General features: G+C 42.4%; 4 protein-coding genes across 21 annotated transcripts in view; all 4 read left to right on the top strand.

The window, feature by feature from the left end:
• PRKAR2A (protein kinase cAMP-dependent type II regulatory subunit alpha) overlaps window positions 1–7,251 on the top strand; it is a 69,279-nt gene extending 62,028 nt beyond the window's left edge. Inside the window, exons 9-11 of the mRNA XM_069812029.1 lie at window positions 1,701–1,766; window positions 2,455–2,593; window positions 3,127–7,251. Coding sequence (XP_069668130.1) covers window positions 1,701–1,766; window positions 2,455–2,593; window positions 3,127–3,260 — 339 coding nt within the window. The 3' untranslated portion in view covers window positions 3,261–7,251. The remainder of the gene's footprint in view (window positions 1–1,700; window positions 1,767–2,454; window positions 2,594–3,126) is intronic.
• A 1,422-nt stretch (window positions 7,252–8,673) lies between these two features.
• On the top strand, window positions 8,674–11,328 carry RPP14 (ribonuclease P/MRP subunit p14). The gene is made up of 5 exons (XM_069812037.1): window positions 8,674–8,877; window positions 8,979–9,063; window positions 9,774–9,850; window positions 10,444–10,522; window positions 11,166–11,328. Exons 1-5 carry the CDS (start codon window positions 8,792–8,794, stop codon window positions 11,220–11,222), a joined length of 384 nt encoding a protein of 127 aa, XP_069668138.1. The 5' UTR covers window positions 8,674–8,791; the 3' UTR covers window positions 11,223–11,328.
• Window positions 11,266–11,959, top strand: HTD2 (hydroxyacyl-thioester dehydratase type 2). The gene has a single exon (XM_069812036.1). The coding sequence runs from the start codon at window positions 11,266–11,268 to the stop codon at window positions 11,770–11,772; it is 507 nt and encodes a 168-aa protein (XP_069668137.1). The 3' UTR covers window positions 11,773–11,959.
• A 2,211-nt stretch (window positions 11,960–14,170) lies between these two features.
• Window positions 14,171–26,540, top strand: part of PXK (PX domain containing serine/threonine kinase like) — a 41,402-nt gene continuing 29,032 nt past the window's right edge. For 6 of the 18 annotated variants that reach the window (XM_069812023.1, XM_069812021.1, XM_069812028.1 and 3 more), the window contains exons 1-3: window positions 14,173–14,414; window positions 25,041–25,091; window positions 25,771–25,818. In XM_069812023.1, the coding sequence (XP_069668124.1) occupies window positions 14,313–14,414; window positions 25,041–25,091; window positions 25,771–25,818 (201 nt within the window). In that variant the 5' untranslated portion in view covers window positions 14,173–14,312. Of the gene's footprint in view, window positions 14,415–25,040; window positions 25,092–25,770; window positions 25,819–26,540 lie in introns of all 18 variants that reach the window. The other 12 variants (XM_069812017.1, XM_069812016.1, XM_069812022.1 and 9 more) reach the window with 6 other exon arrangements.

Raw genomic sequence — 26,540 nt, 5'->3', positions numbered from 1 at the left:
ATTTTAATGATCTTTCTGGAATTTGACCCTTCAGTTAAGGGCAGTATACTTTAAAGCACTTAAATTGTTAGTGCCTGCTGGTGTTATGAGGATGTCTCCCACTGTTTTAATTCTTTTAAATAAGTACTCTTTCAGTACTTACTTTCAGAAGTGTGCTGAGTGTATTAGTTCATGTTGTGATAGATGGCAACAGTGAATGAAAATCTTTGCACTGGATGGTTTATGACCATCCCCAGGAAGCTTAGCTAAGGGACTAACTTATTCTGTAACTCCATGTTTAAATCTTGCATCATCTTCTCCTAGCCCATGTTTCATACTCAAGTTGTAATCATCTCTCTCTATCCTTCCCATTACATTCATCCTTGCCCACTTGACTTAATGTCAGATTTATCTCTCTCCTCACATTGTTTCACTTTTTTTTTTCCTGAGCGACTCCCATTCCCTTACCAGTTCCTTATCTAGCCTCTGTCTCCCTGAAGCCTTTAGTCCCTTTGCTTCTGATTTGTAGCAGGAGGCACGTGCTGGCTCTCCACTCTGACTTCCAGTCCTATACCAAGCCCACAAGGGTTGGTATAGAGGGGGAAAGTCCTCTCTGTCACAGGTAAAACTTTCAAAATACTAAGTCCTGGCAAAGCTCTGCAGAGCAGATGTAAACTACAATCTGTTGAAGGTCTGCAACCTGATGCAGTTTAAATAGATATGAAAAAGGTTCTAGAAACTCTCACAGAATCACAGAACGGTTGAGGCTCAAAGGGATCTCTGGAGGTCATCTTGTCCAACCCCCCTGCTCAAGCAGGGCCACCTAGAGCCAGTTGTCCAGGACCATGTCCAGATGGCTTTTGAACATCTGAAAGGGTGGACACTTCAGAACCTCTCTGGGCAACCTGTGCCAGTGCTTGGTCACCCTCACAGTGACTTTTTTATAGAAACAGCTGAATTTGACTAAACCAAGATTTTTTTATTTCACACTTAGTTATTCAACACCACCTTGTGATATCTTTCTAGAACTTGATATAAAATGGCTATCAATTTTTATTTTTTTCCCACTTGCTCTATGTTTCTTATTTTCCTTTAATGGCATGATGCTATTGAGTGCTTTATTCCTTACCATTCTCACTACCTGTACACAGCTGTTGCATCATTTCTCATGTAGATGGCTTGCATTGTGGACTTGGTTTTCTGTAAACTATCCTCCTCTTACTATGTTCATGCTCCTCAAATATGGCTATTCTCAGTTCTGCTGATCTCCCACTGTCTTACCCTGGATTGACTGAGCTCATAATTAGTTTAATGGATCCTTCTTCCTACTGACATCTAGAAATGTGGTCACTAAATTGGTGTTTTATTAAAACTTGCTTCTGGAAATTCCAGGCCTGGTTTAGTTTCACTATCTATTGGATACTTCCATCAGGATCAGAAGATTTGCATTTAAGTGATTTTACTATATATTGTCAATCTCCTTTGCTTTTTCCTTTCCACCTGCCCTCTCACTGAATGATGTGTACTAATAGTTCCTTCCCTTGTGGGCTCCTCTGATGTATTACCTAACCAGTCACCTTTTAATGTTAAGAATTTGAATGTTTGTCAATTCTAGCAGATTTCTCCACAAGGCCTAGTTCAGAGTGAATGCTTTAATACCATTTATACATACTTTTACAGTAAACTAAAAAATGATTTGTTTTACCTTTTCCTCTTCACAGGGTGATAAAGCAGATTGTTTTTACATTGTAGAATCTGGTGAAGTAAAAATCTTGATTAAAAGCAAGGTGAGTTCAAATTGGGTTATTAGGCTTTAGGTGAATCCCTGATTTGATTGATTAATACAAGTGGTGTGAAAAAGCCTACCCTGACTTATTTTAAGATATTATTTTATGATATTTATCGTTGTCACTCATGTCATGTAGATTGTAAATCCCCATACCTGTTCTGAAGTGGCCAGAAGTCACTTTACTGAAGTTGGAAAGTCTTTTGCTTTTATTTGCTCCTCTACAAACTAACCTGATATATTCTCCCTGGCCTTAAGAGTGGAGATGAAATTTTAATTCTAGGATTATAGAAAACTGCAACTGACAAAACCTGGGGTCTATTATCTCTAGTGACATCCTAGATGTTGGCATTTGAAAGGATCTCTGTACAGTCTGAAGCAGCCTTAGGGAACATCATGTTGTGCATGGTAAAACCTGTGTTAGGCTAATGTAATAGCAGTTCCCAAAGCTGTAACAGTAAATATCTGTCAATCTCAAAACTCATGGGCTGGCATATGCTTTTCTTATCAAACTTCTAATTGAACATGCTGTTAAGGTGTTCTACCAGTACAGAGCATGACTTGGGAATTGCTAGTTTAAAAGCCCTAAACCAATGAGCTGTTGCACATCTGTAAGATATCTGGAATTAACTGCAGCCTTGTACAAAGACAGAACTGTATGCAAATAATTAAAATGTACTGTTTAACAGACTATGACGAGTAAAGAAGCTAACCAAGAAGTGGAGATTGCCCGGTGTCACAGAGGGCAGTATTTTGGAGAGCTTGCACTCGTTACCAACAAACCCAGAGCAGCCTCTGCCTATGCTGTTGGGGAGGTCAAGTGTTTAGGTAAGCAGATGTTCTGTATTTCTAGTTTTTGGTCTTTGCTTGTTTTGTGAACCATGCCTGAGTGAGCAGCTATTCAAAACTAGCAGCCTTTTGGTAACTGGCGGTCAGACACAAGAAGCTAGGAGCATGGGCTGGAGCGGATCTCCACGGTGAAGTTTGAGCAGCACTGCTCCTTCCTTCCAGCAGATTCTGTTTTTTCTGCTTGTGTGGCCTGTACTCTTTGAAGGGGTAAGTAGCATCAGCTTCTTGTCTACAGCTTGTTTGTCACACACAGCTTTCAGGTGATCTTTTAATGCCAGTGTGGTGTGTATTTGGCTTCTGTATTTTTTCTTGAGGTCAGGTGTGTATTACATTAATCTTGTTTCTCCAAATAACAGTACAGAGGGAAATCAGAAATATGATTTCTGTGGCTTCTATTTAAGCCTCAAACCCAAATGGGTTGGACTGGAGGTCTGTGTTCTGAGTTCAGAAAAGATTGGCGTGTGGTGTCCTTTTTGACAAACCATCTTGTTTTCACTTCTGTTCTTTTGCAGTCATGGATGTGCAAGCATTTGAGAGGTTGCTCGGACCCTGCATGGACATTATGAAGAGGAATATAACACATTATGAGGAGCAGCTGGTGGCAATGTTTGGCTCTAGCATGGACCTGTTGGATCCAGGGAATTAGGCACAGGGTACCTCAATGCCTTCTTAGTTCAAGACACAGAAAAGCCTCCTATCAGCAACACAACTCACAAGGAAAACGGACACTATGGAACAGTTACTGCTGCTGTCTTCTTGGGCATTTTAGAAACGATAAACAAGTCTCAGCACAAAGGGATTGCTCACTCCCTGCCTCCACTTTGCTGCTGATACTTCATTATTAGACCTAGATTAAAGATGATTCTAACCCTATGTTCACTTACTTGGTTCAGAATGGCATCCGTCCAACAGTTCAAGTGCCTGATATAAAACCCAAAGTGTGCAAGATGTAGAAGCCTCCTTCCTTCTGGTGTTACTGTTGGGATAAATTTTCAGATCAGATTCTGTAGTGGGAGGTCGCCTGTTCTGCAGAGGCAACCTGTGGAATATGAGCCTTTTATACAGGCTTATTACCTTCATCTGAAGCTTTCCTTACACAATGTCAAATTTGCTTTTAATTGTAGCATCTGGGTTTGAAGTTAAAATACAATGGAGCCAATTAATAAGGTGGCACTGAAGTTTTCTTCCACCTGCTGAAAGCAGCAGGTGGTAGAGCTCTTTAAACCAAGTAAACTGAGCTGGGGACATGGGAGAGTCTGCTTAGCAACAAAATGCAGAAAATGAAGCATTACTGTATTTTAAGTGTTTTCTGAGCAGCAAAGAAAATTGTTTTACTCTATGCTGCCCAAAAAAGTGCAGTGGTTCAGACCAAATGGCCTGAAGGTGTCATAATTGTCATCTCCCCAAATGTGCTCCTTGTTCCTGACACTGAGTACATTTTATTGTGGTGAGATCACAATATATGACCTTCTCTTGCTTACAGAGATCCTTTATACTGCTAGATTTCCCAGGGCGCTGTTGTTGACTGGGTCAGTTTTAAAGCTTTTTAAGGAGGTGAATGTTTTGTAATTTAAATGAAGACTACTTCTGTACTTGTTTACAGGAGCTCCCCCCCTAGTCCTAACATTTCACAGTATTCTAACTTCATTAGACACTTGGATGCTTCCAAATACCATGTTGATTTGCTAAACTTTTCAAAAGTTGGCAACATTTGACTTTGTAAAGCAAATGTCTTTGCTAACTACGCAGTTGGTGTGTTTGAGGAGTCTGGTTTAAGTGATAACTAAGCTAATTATGTTTATCTAAAATACCTGTTAAATTTGCAGCATTTATTAGGTAGATTCTATTTCTATAGCTTTAATGACCTTAATTGGCATACTGCTGAGATTTTATCGGACTATTATCTAAATAAGAATCAGACCATAAGAAGGACTTTTTATGGTGTACGAACAGAATATTTATATTAAGACATTGAATTTGTAGGTAATAAATCTAGTGACCCTTTGAATTTGAATTCTTCTGCAGCTCATACAAAACTTACTGGCGTTTTATGGGGTTATAAAATTTTAATTGTGGATGTTAGTATAACAGAACCTGCTCTTTTTATTCATGGCCACATGAGCAAGAATAGAAGGATACTAATGTTGAATTCCTGCTTCTAGTTACCACAGTGGACATTTCTCTAAGGCACGAGATGCTTAGCTGCAACTCTTAAGTTGATTTCTGGACAATTTTTTTCCGTAAATGGATGAGCTCCTCCCAGTTCCTGCAATATGAGTAAGATGCAAACTTGGTAAGTTTGAATGGCTGTTGTCCAGTTACTGTAATTGGAGTCATATTTTTATATAATGCAAATGATTTGTAATGGACACCACTGAACTAGGTGTTTCCATATTATTAAAGTCCTGGTTGTGATGTCTAGTGGCTGTTCTAACTGCATGTATTTTAGAACAGTGAATTTCCCTTGCTTTACTGGGCTGTTTTTTTGTTGTAAATTATAGCCAAAGAAGCAGCAGGTGCTTCTCATTCATGCTTCCAAGGTTTAACACCAAAGACAAAATAATTCTTTTGATTACAGAATTAAAAACCAAACCAAACAAAAAAAACTCCACCAAACAAAAACGAAGAAAAGATGAAACCTCCCTTACTCATCAGGTCCTTGCATTGATAACAGATAAAACTTTAAGATACTTTGGGCTCCAAGACAAGAGTCTTTCTGAAGCCAGCTCATGACTGTCCTGTGAACCAGACATAAAGTGGTCTCCAAACTAGTATGAGTTTCTGTGCTGCCTAAACTGTCATGTGAACTACAGAGAAACTTGCTGTGAGTAATCATCAGCTGGCCTTTGTTGCTCCCAGGCAGAATATCCTCTCCTTTATCCAGAGGAGTCTGGCAGGTTGGGTTGCCTTATAGATGGATTCTGGTTCTTACAGCCTTTGGTTCTCTGCAGGACAGGATTGTATACCTCAGCATATGCAAACATTGGCAATTGTTCTGAAGCTTAACCAAAAAAACAGGCAAGGCTACTGTTAGATTCTTAAGGGAATTCTGCCTGGAAGGGAGGATTTGATGGCTTCTGGAAGTCAAAGGAAGGGATGAGAACATAAAATCAAAAGATTAGGATCCCATGCGAGCAAGAACAAGCTTTTAAAGTTTTACCTTACTCTAGACTCCCTGAAGCAAATGCATACTGGGCAATGCCATCCTGCATCTGTGTGACATCATTCTGTGGTATAGAGAAGCAACCTGACCTTGAGCTGAAAGAGAATAAGCCCGTAAGAAGGCTCATCCATTTAAAAGCTACAGTTTGCAATGTGCCTCATCTAGTTTGGTCTGGTTTAACCAGCCTGTTCTGTACTATTTTGGAGCATGAAGATAGTGGAGAAGCTTGTAGTAAGATACTCAACATTGCCAGGTATCTGGTTAGAGCACCAGCAATGAGCAAAGTCAGAAAGCGTGTGAGTAGCGATAGCAAGACCAGGGAGTGAAACGAGGCGCCTGTTTGTAAAGATCTGCCTGTGTCACTGTATCTCAGCTCATTCCTTTTCACTATGACTGTTCATCGCAATTGTTGTGGAGAACAAGCCCAGTTTTTTTGTTGTTACTGCTCAGTGTTCAGTAAATCTGCTGTGGAGTCTCTGAAATTGGCAATAGAGAGAGATCTAGTTTTTAATAAAAGAACTCAGCAGCAAAGTGGGCAAAGAGGATAGTGTCTTTGAGACTTAGAGGGGGAAAAAAGTTTCTTGTTTGTGATTCCCTGCTTGTGATTGTTGTGAAGTCAGTGAGAGGAGCTTTCAGTGGTCAAATATCCTGGCATGTGGTATTTCTGTTTAATGTCACAGCACAGGTTTCACAATGTAAAAGAACAAAAAAGGGCAAAAGTGCTCTCTTTTTTTAGAAACAAAAGTGCAAAACTTAAAACTTTAAAAACAAAGTGCAATTTTGCACAGAAGGCAAAAAACCGAAACCCCTTTGAATGTCACTTCCATTCTTTCTTTTCTGTTGACATGTATTTGTAAACTAGTCTTGCCAAAATACAAACGCTTTGGTTTTTTTTTAACTCCAATTTTTGTTGTTATTGCTGATTATTTTCACTTTTTTCAAACCGTGTATTTTATTTCAAGAGGCCTTCCTTGTGGATTTCCTCCTGATGGTCTGCAGCACTACACTGCTATTTCAAGATGCAAGAGAAAGTCACTAACCTCATAGGAGAACACTCAACTCCGCTTAGCTGGCTGGAGCTAATAATGCGCTACTAATTTTCCTCTGCTCTGTGGGGCACGAGGGGAATTAAATTCTGCATAAAGTTGCTACCTCAAGGCTCCAAGTGCTTTTAAAGGTCTTTCACTTGGGAGAATTTAATAAGACAGTTCTTAAAATTGGTCTGTTCTTTTGAGTTAAATGTTTTTTTAATTGATTCATTGAGGGACCCTTATTTTAATTCATTTTATATTTAGTACTTGATTCTCAAAGGATGAACAGCTGCGAAGTTTGGTTCTTGCACTATAGTGTTGAACATGAAAGAAAAATATCTGCCATATAAATACATGGTTTTAACAAGTTAAACCACTCTGGGGTTCAGCTTCACTTTTGGTTAATAAAAAACTGACATGTTGTGTCCAGCCTTCCTGTACAATCCTGTGTGTGCTCTTTATTGACTTACTGCAGCTGACACCACCACCCCCCCCCCCCCAGTGCTTACATCAGGAGTGGACGTTACAGCAGCTAACTAGATCTACTCGGAGTGCCTGAGTTACTGTTGCTTGTGTTATCAGAGCCTTATGGAGAACAGCATTTGCCCTATTGCAATAACCAAAAGAGGTTTATACGTTACCCGACCACCACGTTTTGCTGTTTGGTGATAAAATTTTACTAATATCTTAAAAATAATACCAGTTTCTGTAGATATTATTGCTCCCAATAAAACTGGCTGCTCTCACGTGTCTGCCAAATTATCGTAGAACTGATTTATTGTTCGAGCACTGTGCTAACTGGTTCTCACTTCCTAGGACAAACACAATATTCCTGAAGGTCTATTGCTGGCCTGTGCTTACAGCTACTGAATTTTATGTGGCAAGCTGCCTTTTTTTTTTTTTTTTAACCTAACTAACAATTTAAAAATGAAATTACTTTGGTACATCTGAAATTACCTGTTCAAATACTCAAAATTTGCATTTGCTAAAGTTTTATTTCTAAACATTTAGTATTTTACGTACAGTTTTTAAATTAGTCTGGGAGGGTAGTTCAGATGCATTGTGGTGCTCAACATGAGAAAGCCTCTGCCAGAATACAGTACTTGAGCTTTAGGCACTTCAAGGAAGATACTGACACCTGAAGGAGCCAGAGGGCAGCAAGGTGATAAATATCTAAAAAATGTTACTTTTTACAGAAGGCTAGGACAGGACAATGCCCTCAGGGTTTGTCATATGTCAGGGAGCCAGACAACACCCCCCCCCAGGAACTGCATCAGGACCAACAATTTGTTTAAAGAGGAAGCGACGGATCCTCTCTGCTAGCCCCTCTCCCACAGCATGTTTGTTGTGGAGCACTCCGCATTTGTCTTTCTGAAGGAGAAAGCTAGCGTGCAGCACTCGGAAACGCCATCTGTTCCCACAGCTTCCCAGAGGTTAATTTCAGACCAAAGACTGCCCGTTGCCCTCCTCCATCCTTTCCCCCAGGACCTGCTCAGGGGGCTCTGGGCACGCAGGCAGGGCGCAGCGCTGCGAGCTCAACCACCGACCCGCAGCCCAGCGGGGCAGCAGCGGCTGCTCTCCTCGCCGGTAGGACGGGGAACCGGCCGTTTCCCCCGCACAGGGGTCCAGCGCTTCCAGCCCGCCCGGCGGAGAGCAGTCACCGAGCCCAGGCAGGGCGCCGCTGGGCCCCGGGGCCGGCGGCTCCGTCCGTCCCTCGGCCCCGGCTGAAGCAGTGCCGAGCGGCGGCCTTCCTTCCCCAGCAGCCGCCTCGGCGTGACGGAGAAGGCCCCGGGGGCGGCGGCGGCCGCGGGCGTCGGGCCGGCCCCGAGGCGACGGTGCTCCCGCCCTCGCCCCGCCCGGTGGCCGTGACGACGCCGAGGCGGGGGCTCGCTCCGGAGGGCTGACCCCGCGGGGCCGCCGTAGAAAGCCGGGCGGTTCCGCGCCGCCATTGGCTCGGCGCGTGGAGCGCGGCCTGCAGAGCGGATGGCGGGGGCCGAGCCGCCGGCCGCCACCTTCGAGCGGCGGGTGCTGCGGAGCGCCGCGGAGCACCACTACCTGCGTGTCCGCCTGTGAGTGCGAGAGAGACCCCGCTCTCCCCCCCCCGCCCCCCGCCGGCTCCCCCGCCGCCGCGGAGCCCCGCCAGCCTGCCCTCTGCTCTGCTTCCCCGCAGGGAGCTGCCGGACGGCGGGGCCCGGCCGAGCGTCGCGCAGTTCAAGCAGCTGGTGGTGTCGGCGCTGAGGGAGCTGCACGGAGAGGTGAGGCGGGACCGGGGCCGTGGCCGTGGCCGGGCTCCTTCCCTCGGCTGACGGCTTCGGGGCTGGGCCCAGGAGGGCCTTTGCGGGAGCGGCCGCCCTGCCCTCGGCTTCCGCGGTGGGTTTTCTGTCGGCTCTGCCCCCCGAAACCAGCCCGCCTGGCTGCGGAGCGGTGCCGGAGAGGGGCGGAGCTGACGGCGGGCTGAAGAGGCGGCCTGGAGGCCTGGGCCTGCGCAGGTAGGGTAAGTGTCTTCGGTTTGCCTCTCCGTTAACCCGTTACCTGCTCTCCGGCCCGCGTTGTAAGTTGCTCCTAACGAAGCTGGAGTCGTACGTTTTGTCTTGGCATCTACAGTCAAGTGGCTCCAGCACATCTGGCTCTTAGAATTTGGGGTATCGATGCTTTTGCTGTAGGGAGACTTACTATTCTTGCTCTGTTTACGGTACTGCTGGGTGACTTTAAGCAAGTCACAACACCGCTGGGTCCCTGTTTCTCCAGCTGTAATGTGGAACTAAAAGTGGCTTCTATCTGAAGAGCTCTGAGAGGAAGGGTCCTGTATAAAATCTGGTGGTGTTGTAGCTGAAACACTCGCGTGAGATTTGAGCGTAACTATAACACCTTTAATGATGTCATGTGCTGGCAGTGAATTCACTTGCTTATAAACAACTATAAGAGTACAGGATGGTACTTACTAAATAATGTATTTTTTTCACAGGTTGGAGCAGCTTTGCCTGTGGATGTCTTAACATATGAGGAAAAAACCTTGTCTGCCATATTAAGAGTTGTTAGCAGGTAAGGTACAGTAGGTACGCGCTTCAGGTACTGCCATGAAAATGTTTTCTATAAGGAAACAGAACTCTTAAGCTAAGAATGGTCTTTGAAGAATTAAGCCTAACTTGCAGATATCTGCATAGAGCATGCAGAAAATAAATTAAAAAATCACTAAGATTTTGGTAACCTACTTGTATCGGTACATTATTCCTGCTTTAAAACAGAGTGGTCTGACAGGAACTAAGCACCATTGAAATATGTGGCTTTAAATCTCTTTCTATAGTAAAGATGAGAATGATTACCGTGAAGACAACTGCAGGTGATTCAGGGGAAGAAGGAACGTAAACGCACAGAGAGGAAAAGAACAGGGACAGTAAAGTGAACTTGAAAAGGTTACAGTATGTATCTCTGTCAAGGACAAGAGACTGCAGTCATTGCAATAACCCTTCAGGGCACAGTCTTGCTACTAGAACTCATCAGTGAAATTACCTGCTGTTAAACTCCGTTAAGGTTTTGTTAATCTTTATGTAACGTGTTTTATTTAGGATGTTTATGCTGCAGGAAAACTGAGAAAACCAAATTTTATTAATATATTTTGTTTTCTTTTTACTTAGTGGCCTTGTCAAGCTGTGGAGTGCTCTAACATTGCTGGGCTTCTACCAGAACAGGAGGTGTGCCTTTCGAGTGCTGCAGGTAAAGCCCTGCAGGGGCTGGATGGCTACCCCCAACTGTCAGTTCTTGGTCTAAGGTTGTCTGGCTAGCTGAGCACGCTGCCTCTTCATAGAAAGATGGCCTAGATGCACAGATGTCTTGGTTTGGGAGTGAAATGCTTTTCAATGGAGGTGTGTAGGCCTGCGTTTAAGCAGTTCTCATCTTACAATGAATCTTGTAAAATGTGACAGTAGTGGCTGTCTCATTACTTTATGGTTTCATTCCAATGAGAAGTCCTGATCTCATTAATACATCTGCAAGAAAATAATTTCTGGGAAGTTTTGTTCTTGGCCCACGTCTTGATCTAATCTTTCATTTCTGCTACCCCATTTCTTCTAATAGTTGCTGTCAGCTGACCTCATTTAAAAATGCATGCATGAACATGCACTTCCAGAGCTTATTTTTTCCTGAGGATGCTGCTTAATAAAATGAGTTCCAAGAATTCTTTGTCTCTGAAGCCATAGCTAAACAAAAATCTGCTTGGGCATAGCTCTTAAGCTTTTAATTTTCTGTGTAAAAGGGAAATTTAAGTATTTTCAACTTTGAGTGCATTTGATGGTGATTTTTTTTTCAATGCTTTAGTTTGTTTCTTGCTTTGTGTTTTTTTTTCTTCCCCCTAAACTAGGCATCTCCATTTCTTCTTGCGTTATCTGGCAACAGTAGAGAACTAGTCTTGGACTGAATGCGGTTGTTGGTTTGGTTGTACGAAGCAGAAGTTGCTTGAGATGTTGCAGCCCTTCAGGTGTGGAATTTCTAGAGGGGATTTCCGACAGAGAGCCTTGACAAAGCTAACAGTTATCAATTCACTGCTTGGACATCCCGTACTTCAGAGTTTACACATAAAAGTTGGAGACAAAGCCGAACTTACCAAAGCTTTTACACAGAATGATGTTGTTACTTTTTCTGCTTTAACAGGTGACACAAATCCTTTGCATTTAAATGAAGATTTTGCAAAGAAATCTAGGTTTGGGAGAACTATCGTACATGGAGTTTTGATCAATGGACTTATTTCCGCAGTTCTGGGTACTAAAATGCCTGGTCAAGGTTGTGTATTTCTTTCTCAGGAGATCCGATTTCCAGCTCCTTTGTACACTGGTGAAGAAGTCATAGCTGCAGCTGAAGTTAAACGATTGAAGGGTTCTATTGCACACATTTCAGTATCATGTAAAGTCAAAGAAAGTGGAAAGACTGTTATGGAAGGGACGGTGAAAGTCATGGTGTCAGAGAGTTAGAGCTATTGCTCCTATGCTGCTTTACTATAAAGGCCAGAACTGTATGCTTGGTTTTGACTCTGTCTTTTTATGTAACATCACTTAATCCAGTAAATTTGCAACAAAAAAAACCCCTTCAAAACATTTCAAAGACAGTGCACAAATTTAATCTTGATAGAACTGCATTAAACTTACAGCTTTTCATTTTTCCCTGCGTACTGCCATGATGAAACCAATAGAACTACTGTGACACTTACTGTGACAAAAGTGGCACGTTTAGATAAGCCTTTGCTCTGCTACAGTGGGAAGTCTGGAGTGGCGGGGCTTATATTGAGGCTGTTTTCAGCAAAATCGCAGTCCACACTAATGAAGTTCGGTTAAAACTTGTTCCCTCTTTACAAAGTAGTTGTATTGCTAACAAGCACTGGAAGGAGGGGACAACGCTGTGTGTTTAACAAGCAGAACAGAAGTGGAGGTATTGACATGTCCTGCAAGATCCGTTGTAATCTCTGTGGTAGCTCTAGCTGATGGTGCAGTGTGCTCTTTTGCAATGTTCTAGCTAGTAAAGCCTTCCTTAGCTCTGCAAATAAGTAATAGTCAGCTTTCACATAAACAATATACTCTGCCTGGTTTAGCTGGAGATGTGGCTCTTGCAATACTTCCAAATTCTTTAGATACCTTACAAAACCTGATTATAAACAAAAAAGGTATCTTTAATGATAAGCGACTCTGAAACTTGCCTCCCAGAAGCAGAGTGAAGGAAGCTTTTAAAAAGCTGTATCGTCACTGCTTGTACTTGTTGCCTCCTGATGCTCCTCTGGGGAAGACAAGCAGGGGCAATTCTGTTGATTACTAACTATGGCTTCTCTCTGCTTACCTGACTCTGTGAACATGTATTCCCCTTTGCCCAATGAAAGTACCTTGGTTGCTGGTAAAGTAGGCTTTTGGTGAATTCATTAGTAAATAATCTGGATTAAATTATTTTAGTACCGATTTAAGATTATTATATGCTAAGAAACTTTTCAGGAATGATGGGGACCATCAGGAGTAAAAGCACAGGCTGTCTTCAGTTGGTGGGCTTGTATAAATTTCTAGCGAAACATCTCCCCCATCTCTGCAGCAGAAATGAATTTGTAACTTTTCTTGACTGCAAATAACCTCAGAAGTTGTTTGCTATGAAAAGAGTTTGTCCTCAAACTGTGATGAAAGCTGCTGTTAAAACAGTTACACTGTCTGGGTGTGATGTTTCTTAAGTGCAGCTGCACTGTAACAACAGACCCCAGGTGTTAAGTAAAACTGGATCAGAGGGAGGAGTAATGTTTAAGATGTTTGACTTCACTATGCCCTCTGTTTTCAAAATAATGGGGTTTGGCCTGTTCGCAACATGGAACCAGTATTTAGTGAGAGCTTTGCTTATTTCTTGTCTGTAGGAGTTGCTTCACTTCCCATTTCCTTTTCTTCTGCCTTGGGTCACTGCCTGATCGCTGGCTTTTGCCGTCCAGAGCACTGTTTCTCAAAGCAGGGGTGCTTCTTCCCTTGATCTGTGTTCACCTGCCTCTCTAGGTGGGAAGTTGTCACGTTAATGCCTATTAACAAAATGAAGCAAATGTGAGGACGAGATGGTAGGTGAGGGGTTAGGGCCATAATTGAATCTGTATGTGACTTCCTGGGTAACTGTAGGAGTAGTTTGGAAAGATTGCTGTTCCAGCCCTTGATTTAGCTGCTTAACCACAGCACGCAGCCGGTTTTCCTGTCAACGTGGAGCTGCAAGACAGAGATGCGAGGCTATTTATGTGTTTGAAGCGTATGGCAAACTCAAGCTCTGCAGTTTTACAACATCTTAAGTGAGATTAATTCCCGTATGCGGTGTAAAAGGGCAAAAGGCAATGCAGTTGCAAAAAGGCAACTGTTCACCAGGCAGTAGGTTCCCAAGTGCTAAGTAGTATTGAAATAGTTTTTTACACTGCTACAGTGAAAGTTAGGTTGTGGAAATAAATTTAACAACTTTAAATCTGTGTTTGGGAAAAAACAACCCACCCCAAACCCGTACAGTCTACGAATTGAGTAGATGATACTGGATGCCATTTGATTTTTTAATGATCTTTTAACTACAAAAAACCCTCCAAAAGGTAAAGAGCAGCAAGTGCGCCAGCCCTTTTCAGTCCCTTTCCGGGAAGACCAGCAGGGTCTCGGGGCTAATCCCCTTCCCGCAGCCGGCGCCGAAGCTACCGCAGCCGTCCGTGCCACCTGGAGCGGAGCAGCGGGCGGTCACACGCGCTCTACCGCCTCCCGCTCCTTCCCCCCGTTATTAATCCCGGGGGACGGACCGCACCGGGCCCCGCCGCCCGCTCCCGGGGGCGGGCCTGCCCCGAACGGCCGCGCGTGCGGGCGGCGGGCGCGGCGCGGCGCCCCCTGGCGGCCGTCGTCCGTCGGTCGGTCGGTCGGCGGCGCTAAGGCCCGGCGGCGGCGTCGCGGCGCTGCCGTGTTGACAGCGGCGGCCGCGCCGGGAGCTGCCCCGGGAAGCAGGTTGGCGGCGTCGGGCTCCCGTTCCCCGCCCCGGTATGGCCTTCATGGAGAAACCGCCGGCCGGCAAGGTGCTGCTGGACGACACGGTGCCGCTGACAGCGCAGATCGAGGCGAGCCAGAGCCTGCACTCCCACACGGTGAGCGGCGCCGGCCGGCGGGCAGGCCGGGCCGCGGGGGGCGGCGGGAGCGGCCGGTGTCGGAGGTGGAATGGGATGGGGGGGGGGGCAGGGGGAGCGAGGTGAGGTAACGGGAGGGAGCCGGATAACGGGGGGCGCGGGGGGGGGACGACACACACGGACGTGTGCCCGGGGCGGTGTCCGGGGTGCGCGGGGCCGGGCCGGGGCACTGGGGGGGGAAAGAGCGGGGCCGGGCGGGGGCCTGCGGCTCAGCCCGGCAGGAGCCGAGGCCGAGGGTAGCGGGGAGGCGGGGAGGGCCCCGGGGCAGGCCCTGGGGCACTCGTGGGAGGTGGGCTGGGGCTGTGCGGGGGCCCGGGGCGAGCGGTGTGGTGCTGGGGGTGGTGGTGGTGGTGGTGGTGGTGCGGGGCCGAGACCCCGTGAGGGCGGGTTTCACCTCCCGGGCGGCCCCTCCGCTGGGAATGTGGCGGTGCCGCCGTTGCCTGGTCTCCCGCAGCGAGTCGGGAGTCGTTCGGCCCCTTCTGCTTTCGGTGGAGAGGGTTCTCCTTCTGCAGCCTGCCACGGCTGCCGGTGACGGTACCGGCGGGGGTTTGCGGGGTGCAGGCGGTGCCGCCGGGGCTTCGGGTTGTCTCGGAGTCGCGTCCGCTCCGCCGCAGGCCTTGTGCCTTCTGACTGAATAAGTTGTTGTAATTTCTGGTTTTTCTCGGCGTCTGTTACAGCGTTTGGAGCTGAGATGGGTTCTGGTTGCCTCATTTCGGTAGCTGGGATGAAGTTACATTTGAGCGAGCTGCATTTGCCTCCGGGTCCTACTGTGCGACGGTAGCGACGGCTGTAAAACTGCAGAGACGTAACTGAGGGTGCAGCCCCGCTCTCTTTGTTGTGGGGAGTGATGACACTCAGCAGAACAAGCCCTGCCGTGACTTTTATGTCACAGATTAATTCTGGGATGTCCAGCACATGGACATGCACACCGCCTCCAGAAGAATTGTACTGTCTGTGAGCACGCAGTAATAGTCCAAATTTCATAATCTCCTGTTTGCAGTTATTTTCCACTTTAAAAACTGGATTTACTTATGGTATGACCAGGCAGTACTGTGAATCAGAGAGAGAACTGGCTGTCATTTCTGATTCCCGCTTTAGCTGAGAGCAGGGATGCTAGGCTAAAAAGGAGGCCAGAGGTACTTCAGCAGCAGGTATGCTAGCAGAAAGCGTGTTTTAAATGGAGAGAGGGTGTTCCTTCTGCCCCTTACACAGCTCTGATTCCTGTGTTGTTGATCTGTCTTCCTGGTTGCTTGCATCTGGTGAATACTCCTAACCCAAGTGACAATAATTGTAGGTTCACCGCAGGATATACAACTAATCTGTAGACTGTCTTATTAAATACTCTTCCTATAAGTAATCTACACTTAAGAAGTGTCTTTTGTGTGAGGAACTCACGTTAACTCATGTTCCAGTCTTCCTCTGGACAGAAGTTACCTATGAGAAATTGTCCATAAGATCTCCTGAATCTAGCAGGCTATGGCTCTCAACTGTTGCAACTGCTCTTGTAAATAAAACTAATGAGGTTTATTTTCTGACAAGCCTGATACTTTTTACCTGTTTCAATAGCTAAGGGGTGCAGGTACCAAGTCCTATGGGAAGTTGTATAACTTCTAATACTCCCCAGTTAGCAGTACAGAGTACAGTTTCATTGTTAACTTGTTTCCATCATGCCTTATTACACTTTTCTGCTAGTGCAAATGACAATAGCTTTTTGTGTTCTTTCCTTTGGTTTGCATGATTCTGGTTAGGAAAAAGAAAATCACAAAATTCTTTTAGAATGAGTACTTGGAAGTAGTTTTTCAATCCAGACTCTGTGTTATGTGTGTTGTCTTGTCTGGGTGAGTGTGATAGCAAATGTTGCTCCCCCTCTCTGTCTTTCATATCTGTATTCTGTTACTAACGGATGTTCAGAAGAAATTCTCTGCTGATTTGTTCTGATCTTTTGTTAATAACAGAATGCTCGAGCACTGTGCCTTTTGATTTCAAATGTGTCTCTAAGATACATCTATTAGTAATTGTTTGTTTTGCTGCAGAAGCCCTGTTGATAGTTGAAAGATGGCTTGAAGTGTGTGTAGCACAGATGGTTTATATAGAGGCAGTGTGGGATAACAAAATACAGGAAGCCATAACAGAGTCTTGGTTTCTTATTTGATATAAGTCGACTATTTTGTCATTTTGGACACTTCATCTTATGTCCCTGGTATCTGAATAATTTGTTTATTGGTGGCTGATGCTGTCCCTGATTTGAACTTTCCTGGTTTAGATAAGCCACACAAATAGATCCTTGTGTTTGAAGAGGTGTGTAAATGAAGCCCTTCTAAGGAATAAGGGTTGAAGTGCTTTTATGGGGCATTAAGACTGTATTTTACTTTGTTATATTATAGATGTAAGGAAGTAGGTTGTCATTAGCTGAATGCTTTTTGGGTTTGTTCCTTATCCCACCTCAAAGCGATATCTTCAAAAGATGTAGATCTGTACAATTCTTCATCCCAAACTGATGCTTGGAGAACTAGGTCTTCACATGCTAGGCTTGTTCTAAAGCTGAAATACAAACGCATCCATAAATAAATTTTCTATTCTTTTGTCAGCAGTATGTATTAAGATTTTATAATGCTGCTTAGTGTTGCAAGAATTACTTTAAACTTGCATTTATAATTTTTTTCCTGTAGATCATTGCTTATAAGAGCACTTGCATGAAGATGGGTTAGGCCCAAGTTAGATGCAACTTTAACATGGCAACTGAACTAGTAATAACGTAAACCTTCTATGAGGGCAGAAAATAGCCAGTCTTCTGGATAAGCAGCTAAAGAAAAGGTGAAGAATTTAAGGAAAAGCTCAGTAGACATGGTGAAATACCACGCAGGAGACCAAAGTTTGTGTCAAATGAATAGTTTGCTTGTCTATTGTTCTAAGCAGCTTCTGTTAATTTAAATTTTATACAACAGACTGGGTAAGTGTAAACTTAATAGCATTGAATCAAGGGCAGAGGCTGAGTTTCTGTTTCCTGGGGATGAAGGTGAAACTAAAAAAACAAAACTGAAAACAAAACCTGAAACTGCTACATACTTCCTGAGTTCTCCAGAAACCTAAGAAGGGACAAAGCTAGTATTTAAAATGTACTTTTGTGGGCTTGCGCTTTTTGCTTAGTAAGAGCATGTCAGCCCCCTAGTAGACGTGGTTTTTAGATTGTTAGGGAATCAACTGCAAAATTTTCTAATATGCTCATAAGCTCTTCATGTTTCTTTCAAGTCAGAAGAGCTCAGAAGTTCTTACTTGAGTTAGTACATCTCAGCTGGTACATAATCTCCATGCTTTTGTGTTGCAACAAAGAAATTGTCAGCCGAGGTCTTCTTTTGCCTATTTATTTCTAATGGTAATTTAAGATTAGAATGATGCCTTTTCTTTTTTACAAAAGATGTTGCCCCAGTTAAGTATGTTACAAGCAGTCTGAGTTTTGTTGGAATGTGCACTTACATACAAATAATTCTATAGTGCAGTGTTTATGGAGTCCTTTTCATCTGAAAGCCAAATAAACTTATATTGCAGGCGTGTTCCAGTGGTACCTCACTTAATAGATTTGAAATTACATGAGCAAACGCTGTCAGCTTCATTTTGTCTCCTGCTGTATGCTTCAGTTCCTAGCACTCCATAGGAAGAGAGAGTAACTGTGTAACTTCGGGAGGGTGGTGAGCTCCTTTTCATAGGCATGGTTCAGTGCTTTTGGTAGGTATCTGCACCAACCGTTTTGCAGAAAATGAAGTTGTTTTGCTGCCATTGTGTTCCTTGAATTCAATAGGAGTGGAATTACATCCAATATATTAAGCCATTTGCAAGTGTCTCATCTTAATGCCAAATGTTGTGTTCTGACAACAGAGGCATTTTCAGCACTAAAGCTTTAATAAATTTTGGCTATTGAACTTGCTTCATATTGCAATATTTCATCCATATATTCACTATTTAAAAGTGCCTTTCTTTCTAAGCCTTAAAATAGGATGCTATTTTCTGCCACAATAATCTAGACATATTCCTTAATAAGAAATGCACATCTGTACATACAAGTTTTAGAGCACTTTACAGCAGTAAAACTACTAGCAAGTTATACATATATTTCTGAACATGCCTTAATTCTTTTCTGAAATTATTTTCCTTTTTCATGCATTTCATGTTGAAATTGAAGTAGTGAAACAGCCAATTTTGCTACAGTACGTTGTTGTCTTAAAGGCATTTGGAAATGAACAGCTGAAATAAAATCCCTCTTGTAACATACTTTCAGAGTTTTTCGTTAAGCAGTGATGAATGTTGACACTCATAGCTTTCAGATTAAAAAAATGTTGAAAAAAGCATTTACATTTTTCCTATATTGTTCTGTGATACAAAAATGGAGCCATATGTTTCTAGAACTGTAGGATTTATTTTAAAAGCTTGTAAAGGACTTTGGACGTCTGCTTCATAAGAAATTCAATCTCTGCAAGGTTGCCTTCACTTTGGAAAAAAACAAATCATGAAGTTACTTTTAGAGGTGGCTTTAGACAGGGAACTGTTAAGAGCTCATTTGTTTGAGGTTTTGGAAATGCAGTTCCTCCAATGGACTTAGTAAGTAAGCTTGACCACCTCCCACCTGAGCTCCCCCAGCCCCGGCCTGAGCTCAAAAAACGTAGCTGTTTCATCACACCTGATTTTAGCTATCCCAACCTTATGGTTTCTACTGGTGAACTTCCTAAATTAGTAATGCGTTTATAGCTCCTGCAAAGATTGCAGTCAAAATATTAATTGCCGTATCATACCTCAGTAAATTAATTGCCTTAGAGATCTTGCAGTGTAATTAGAATATTTTTATTGGCTACTGAGTATTTTCTGAAAAATACTGAGTATTTTGCTTTTCTGGTGAAGGCCATGGTGATGCAGGGTACTGAAAAGCTGTTCTTGTCTCTCTCCAGATCTTTTCTTGTTCAGTAAGTTTCATTACATGTAAACGTGCGTCCTATTTTTTTTTTCTGCAGTTGTCCTACTTCATAGCTTTCATTTGTTGAATGGTTTACTCATTACTACACCAGTGATACAGTGTGTGTGGAACTGTATAATGTCCCTGGCAAACATGTGCATTGTTTAAAATGCAGGTAAACACTGTACCTCAGATGGGCTTAATGGCAGGTTGTGTAATAGCGAGTAAATACTGTGCCCTGTAGCGAAGAGGTCCCTGAGTCGGAGCAGCTTTCCTGATTTTGTTGCTACTTTTCACATGGGAGATTTTCTAAATAAACATTTAAAAGAGCTTCTTACTAGAAGTTGTTCCAATCCAGCCTACTTAAGCAGGGATTGTATTCATGCTTAATTAGGCTTTCCTCTCTTTAATGCTTATAAAATAAAGCCCTTTCAAACTTTTAGTTGATGTGACCTGAAGGTGACCTGGATCTTTATAATGGTTGGCTTTTCAAGCCTGTTGGATTAAACAGATGTACAGCAGAAATCTGTGGAAAAATGGACTGACACTCCTGAGCCAGAAATTTAGGGACTATTTTCTTGGGAAAACAGAAGGTAGAGAGTCTCGCTAATATTGGGTAATACATTTTATTTTATAAATCACCAAATTCACCACTTGTTCTTTCCTGTTTTGTTTCTGCAGAAGCCTTTCTTTCCTGTTTGCTTTCTGTTTCAAAAACTAGGAAAGATGATAAACAGCAATTGTTAAACATTTGGACATGCTTTTGCTGTGTAACTTTCATCTAAGAATGTTAACAAAATTATCTGAGCAGCTCTGAGCTGCTGATGTTTTAACACGTGCTGGAATACCAGGGACTAATCTTGGTGAATTTGGGGCGGAAAACCTCCTAAATGTTGGCTCTGCATGAAAATGGGTAAATTCAGGATAATGTTAATCCCAGGCAGTGATTGTGAAACTGTTATTGGCAAAGGATTGGAGAAAAGCAGCGTGGTTGTCACTGATCCATGTGGATGTTTGGGAAATACTCTTTTTCAGAAACTATCCAGCACTCTGTAGTGGTGGGAAGAAGATTTTAGGAAATGACAGCATGCAACTGGGGTCATACAGCTTTCCCTACTCCTGACCTCCTCCTCCCAGCACCCGTTTCCACTTTCTTGACTAATTGGGGCAGCCAGGAAATGATCCCATAGGTAAAACTGCTTTGCTTGGCATCTTTAAAAATGTGTATTGAACTGCTGCTGGAATATCAAGGCTGTGGCAGGATCTGGCTTGGCAGCATTGGTAAAAAGAGCAGCGGACATACAAACCTTACCTGTGTGGGAGTCTGGAGGGACTCAAGGAGGTTGTCTTGGGGAACGGTTTTATGGCTTGTCTTGGTGGTGGCTCCTATGTAGTTGCTGACAGTGAGTTTGCTGCCTGTGGGCAAAATCAGTAGCGGGAGGTTGTCTCTCTTCTGCAAGCTGAGACCTTTCTTGCCAACTAGCAGCTGTTAGGGCTTCTTTGAAATTGTTTGGTAAACTGAGGCATAGGAAAGATTTTGAGCCATTCATGTAGGAGTGAAAAATGCCATGGGAATTTCTGCATGAGTGTAGCTAAGTTAGACCTCACTGAGCCTGGTTGTTGATCCTTAAAATTGTTGGCAGGAGTGAACTCTGGTAATTACTAGCCCTTTCTGAAGCCTTTTCCATCATCTTTTCCTGTGTTAGATGATGTAGCTAAACAGAAATGATTCTGAGTGTGCCTATCTGCTTTCCTTAACGCTTTCATTTATTTCCTTTGGGCACAGTCTTAGTCCCACTATCAAATCGGGCTGTCTCAGAAGAACATTGTCGTAATTCAGATTTTTTTCCTAAACAAAACAGAATTTGGCAGACTAATAAAGGCTTTTGTGCATTTAGGCTTTTTCCTTGCAGGGTTGAAAGCTCTTCTTTGGTCCTATGGGAAGCATATATCAGTGGTGCTAATTATAATCCCAAGACAAGCTTGTTGGTGTGTGGAAGCAATAGGAAGTATCAACTTCTCACTGAAACTCAGCATACTGTGGTCTGCTGACTATGTGTAGCCATGGCAGATATTGGGAATGGGATTGTATTTCTTCTCATGGCTTCTCTACTGTAGCTATTCTTTGACTTTCAATCTTGTTATCAACTTTAGAAAAAAAAAAAGCCAGAAAACCACTTTAGGCTTTTTCATTAGTTGTATTGACAAAATAGTGCTGAGGTGGCCAATTCTTTGTTATGGTCAGTGCTGATGGAGAGAGCGTGGTGGGGACTTAGCTTTTCCATACAGACAGAACTAATGACCGTATCTGGAGCGATGCTCTCTTCTTTCAGGTTGTGAACCCCCCCCCATAACATAAACAAGGGGCTCGATTAGTGCTTTAGGGTGCCAAAGCAGAACTGGATGGGAAAATGCTCAAGTATGTGTGGAAAAAATAGTTGTAGCCCAAATCTTTTTTTTTTAATGTAATCTTTCTGTGAGAATGAGCTCTGAGCTCTGAGTTTTTTATCACTAGGCTCTCCAGAAGAGACAATGGTCATATTGATCAGAATGGTTGTGTGCAATAAGATGCTTTGATGGTTGTCTAATGAATTTGTGTGTTCTGCCTGCCCGAGAGCATTTTCTTGGGGTACAATAGAAAAGGTTAATTGCTGGATAAAGAGTACGTGCTACAAGGGATTGAGCAATAACTCTGCTTCTTTCAAAATCCTAGAAAAGATGAATGACTGAACATGGTGAATCATCACAGACGTGGTTTTTCAGAGAAACAGCCAGCGTTCCTTTGAGACTTGCTGAATAAGCAGTTGCTGCAATTTTTTGGCTGTGTGTGAAGTAGCTTCTTCCTACTTCCCAAAATGCAGCAACGATCACAAAACAGGAAAAGCCGTGTTAGTGGTGAATCTCTGTTTCCAGGTGTCCCTTTAATTGGTTTCTGCTGCACAGTTTACAAACATAATTACACTGGTTGAATTGCAGTCAGCTCTATGGAATTTTGTTACTATTTATGAGGATTTGGGCTTCTTGTTTTGCAGGAAAATACCTTAATTATAATTTCAAGTGAATAAGAGAAGAGAATATAGAGAGAGCATGTCAGGCTGACTTTCTGAAAATAGACACTTTAATTCCAGTGTAATAGTTATGCGTTTTGGTTTGTGACATCTTGGATTTCTGTCGTTTCCAACTGAGCTGCTAGGACATGGTTTTCATTCTTACTAGTCTTGAATTTGTTCTCAAGGCTAGATGGTTCAAAATTGCTATGGATATTTGACAGCTGTTGATAATAAAGGATATTTTCATTGAATTTTAGAAAATGGAATAGCATTTTTGCCTGAGCAGCATCGTGCTTTGGAAGGAAACTTCAATAAATAAATTCTGGATTAGTTAAGGTTGAACACACAAGGTAATGCCACCTGGTAAGCGTTGCTTTTGCCTCTGGTCTGGAATAGTCATACACTTACTTTTCATGATGGTAAATGTTAAATGAGAATTTAGTTCTACGGAGGGATTCTCTGATGTGCCCCACTTTGTTTGCATCCAATGGTATATTTATGTTTTTCAGTAAACAAGCTTTTCATTTCATTTGAAAGAGGAGAATTAGTTCTGTGTGGTTCTGAAGGCAACTTCCAAAACCAGAAGACGCTTCACAGTACCTGAAAGAAGTTACTAATAAATGCCTGTAATGTATTTTTAACTGTGAAGCTGAATTTGTAATACTTCATGGATCAAACACTCAATTAATTGAACTATCTAGTTGGTATGCAGGTACATGCCAGATAGAGTTATTGTTACAGAATGGACAAATTTGGTATATAAACTCAAGGTGCTGAAAATGCCTTTGTTTATTTTTGTTATTTCATTATTATCTATGTGTGATAATTTGGAAAGCAGCATTAATTTTAATATCTGAAAAAATTGTGCATAATCCTGTGATCTGTCCTTTTTGTTTGTGTGAGACTCCTATTGATGTAAGCAGTTCAGCAAAATTAGGTGGCATTTGAAATCGAAAAATTATTCAGCACTTTACATACAATACGTTTGAAAGTTTGTACCAGGGTGAATGAAGTCATCTGAGCTGAATAACAAGTGATTTATCATGTGATGCTTGCTGCACTGCAGGCAATAACCGGGTGGGTACTCACGCGTTGCTTGGCACAAATGCAAAGAGCTTTTAGCATGTTCCAGCTTAGAAATACTGGGAGCCATGGCTTGAATTTGTATTTGTTTCAGAATTTCTAGTTCTCGCTTTGAATTTTGTAGTTGCAGGTGTGCAGTGTGACTGAGCGTGTTCAGTGAGGAAGCCTGGGGGATTTAGCGGTACTTTGAGCACTGGTAGTGGGTCCTGCCACCCCTGGCCAAGCATAGCAGAGAAGATGAATGTGCTTAAAAGGCGCTGGGGGCATAGGGCTCTCCTACAGCATCAGGCTGATGCAGTTGGAAGGAAAGTGTAAAAGCATAGGTACCTGCGTGGCTTCTCCTCCCTCTTCTGACTCTGGGTACTCTCCGACTCTCTTCAGTGTTGGGAGTTGCATTTTCTCAGGCAGCACGTTACTTTTTGGCTCTCCATTTTCATGTTTCTCAATGTAAATTATGTGGCCATGGGATTATCTGTGTAATAAGACTTTAAAAAGAGCTACATTTATAGAGCTTTGTGTATGTAAATGGTAAAGGAAGTATCTGTTTCTACACTTAGCCCAGATTAATTTTATTTCCTTGCTAATTAAACAGTATCTAGAATAGAGATTATAGGCTTTCTAGGAAAAGGACTTGCCTCGTTTATGATCTTTCAAATGTCAAAAGTGTTCTTAGAGCTGTTTTCAAACTTAAACAGAGTAGGGGTAAACAAAATCATGGCTTCCTTGGAGTATGTCTGAGTAGGTGTACAAAATAGTTGGTATCTATTCTTGAGGTAATTAGATAAATCTCAAATAACGATATTGCTCTATTGACCAGGTATTAGTCTACAAAAGGTACAGTGGAGCTTGAAATGAAGAGACTGAAAAGAATTGTGCTTTATCAATGTAATTGTGGTGGGAGAATTATTCTTAAAATTCAAAAGTGGTTCGCTGAGATTTAGATATATCTGCATAGTTAATATATAAATAATGAACATTAAGCATGCATTATAAATGAGGAATTATCATCATGAGAAACTGATACATTCTAGTTACTCAAGCACACTACAAAGCTTTTGTGGTAACCTTTCTTCTACAAAAATAATTAGAGGTTGGGCAGCTGTGAGTATTTACTGGCATTTTATTATGTTATGATGGTGGCAGTAATTCCCGGGGGCTACTTGTTAGATATTGGAGGTGAGGTGAGTGGAGGTTTCTTCAGCTGTTGTCAGTAGGGATGTGTGGTGAGTATGCTCTTGCTATCTTTTTCCTTAACTAAATGAACCATTCAAGTGCTTCACAGGCCTGCAAGCTCTTGGACCTCTCTTTGTCTTCTAAAGCAGAGAGGGACAGCTGCTAGTGATGGGTCTGAGCAAACCCAGCTCTGACCTTCACCTAGGCGCTCGAAACCTGGATCTGAATTTTCTATTTCTGAATGTTTCCTAATTTGATAGTGGTCATATTTGGAGAAGTGCCTAACAAGTTTCTTCAGCTCATTAGTTCTCATTTCTAATAACTTTTTCCTTTTATTAGGAATACATAATCCGTGTTCAGAGAGGAGTTTCAGCAGAAAACAGTTGGCAGGTAATTTCTTAAACTGTGGTTCATGTAACCAGGATGCCTTTTTAGGAAGAGTTTGAAAATGTCTCCTCTTAGCTTTTTAAATTTGAGCTGGAGAGGGAAATGTTGGTTTGGAATTGAGAACATGAAGTGCTTGAATACTTTTGGTCAAAAACTAAGAGAAAAACAGTATTGCTGCCAGCTACAGAAGGCATGTTGTCTGCTGCTATTGTGAATATTCCAGGAAAAATGCCTGTCATGTGTCACTACTGTGTGTTGGTACCACCATTGTTTTTAAATATCAAATGCCAGTTTGCCTTCCTTAGTGCTAAAATCACAGCCTTGCTGATACATGACCAGGAAAACCTACAAGTAGTAATAAAGATGACTATGAAAAGTTGTTGCATCTAATATGGCAAAAATGCTTTGTTTGCAGACAAGTTTGCTTGCAAATATTTTCTTTTAAGCTCTTTTAAGATAGTGTTTAGACATGCATTTTTGTTCTGGTCAAGATGTGATTAAAAACTCTTCTTTGCTTTCTGGCAACATGACATAAATCCAGCAGTTATGCATTTGTACAAAAATGGGTAAAATAAGAAGAGGATTATAAATGGGAATTACTTTTCTCTGATGGGATTTTGAAGAGTAAAATGCTAATGGGAAAAGTAATATGTTTCCTGAACTTTGTCTTTATATTTTGCAGATTGTGAGGCGATACAGTGACTTTGACTTGCTTAATAATAGCTTGCAGGTAACTTTCACCCTTGATATATAAATATAAAATGTCATTTAGAAGGATATCTTTAAAATGGCTTGTGATATTTTTATATATTGCAGTGGAGAAAAAAAAATTCACATAGCTGTAAAGAGAAACTGTGACTTCAAATGTAACTTGAATGTATACTTTTTTCACTCTTATGTTTTCTCTTGTAAAATTTTAATTTTAGCATCAACAGGACCAATTTATATAGAAATGGAGGAAATTGGCAGATACTGAATCTTTCCCTTCAGTACTGTGACTTGTTCCGGTTTTATGTGTTATTATTTGTTCCTCCTTTGGTTCGAAGAAAGCCAAGGCACATACCAACCTTATAAATTCAGCATTGAAGTGCTATGTGCCCATTATTTATATTCATCTAAAAGCACTACCAGATGCTGCTTATCATGTGATGGTTTTCTGTATCACTAGAAAGTGTTTCTTAGTTAAACACTGGACTTACTGTGTGTTTTCTTTTGCTTTTTAGGACAACTATTTCTTTTTAGTTTGTGTGGGAAAAAGCAGGGTATATGAGTGTGTTTGGGAAAAGGAGGGAAGCAGCAGTGACTAGCATCTACAGGAGTGAAACTTTTATGTGAGATTTCCATAGTCCTAGGCAAATGAGATAAAAAGCAAATGCTTCTGTGATTTGAGAATAGATTTTTGTGACTTTGAAAATTTTTTCCAGTTAAATGTTGTGTGAATTCAAGAGCTTA

Source organism: Haliaeetus albicilla, chromosome 24 (genome assembly GCF_947461875.1).
Source record: "Haliaeetus albicilla chromosome 24, bHalAlb1.1, whole genome shotgun sequence".
NCBI classification, from domain to species: domain Eukaryota; kingdom Metazoa; phylum Chordata; class Aves; order Accipitriformes; family Accipitridae; genus Haliaeetus; species Haliaeetus albicilla.
This window is presented reverse-complemented; position numbering and strand designations above follow the sequence as displayed.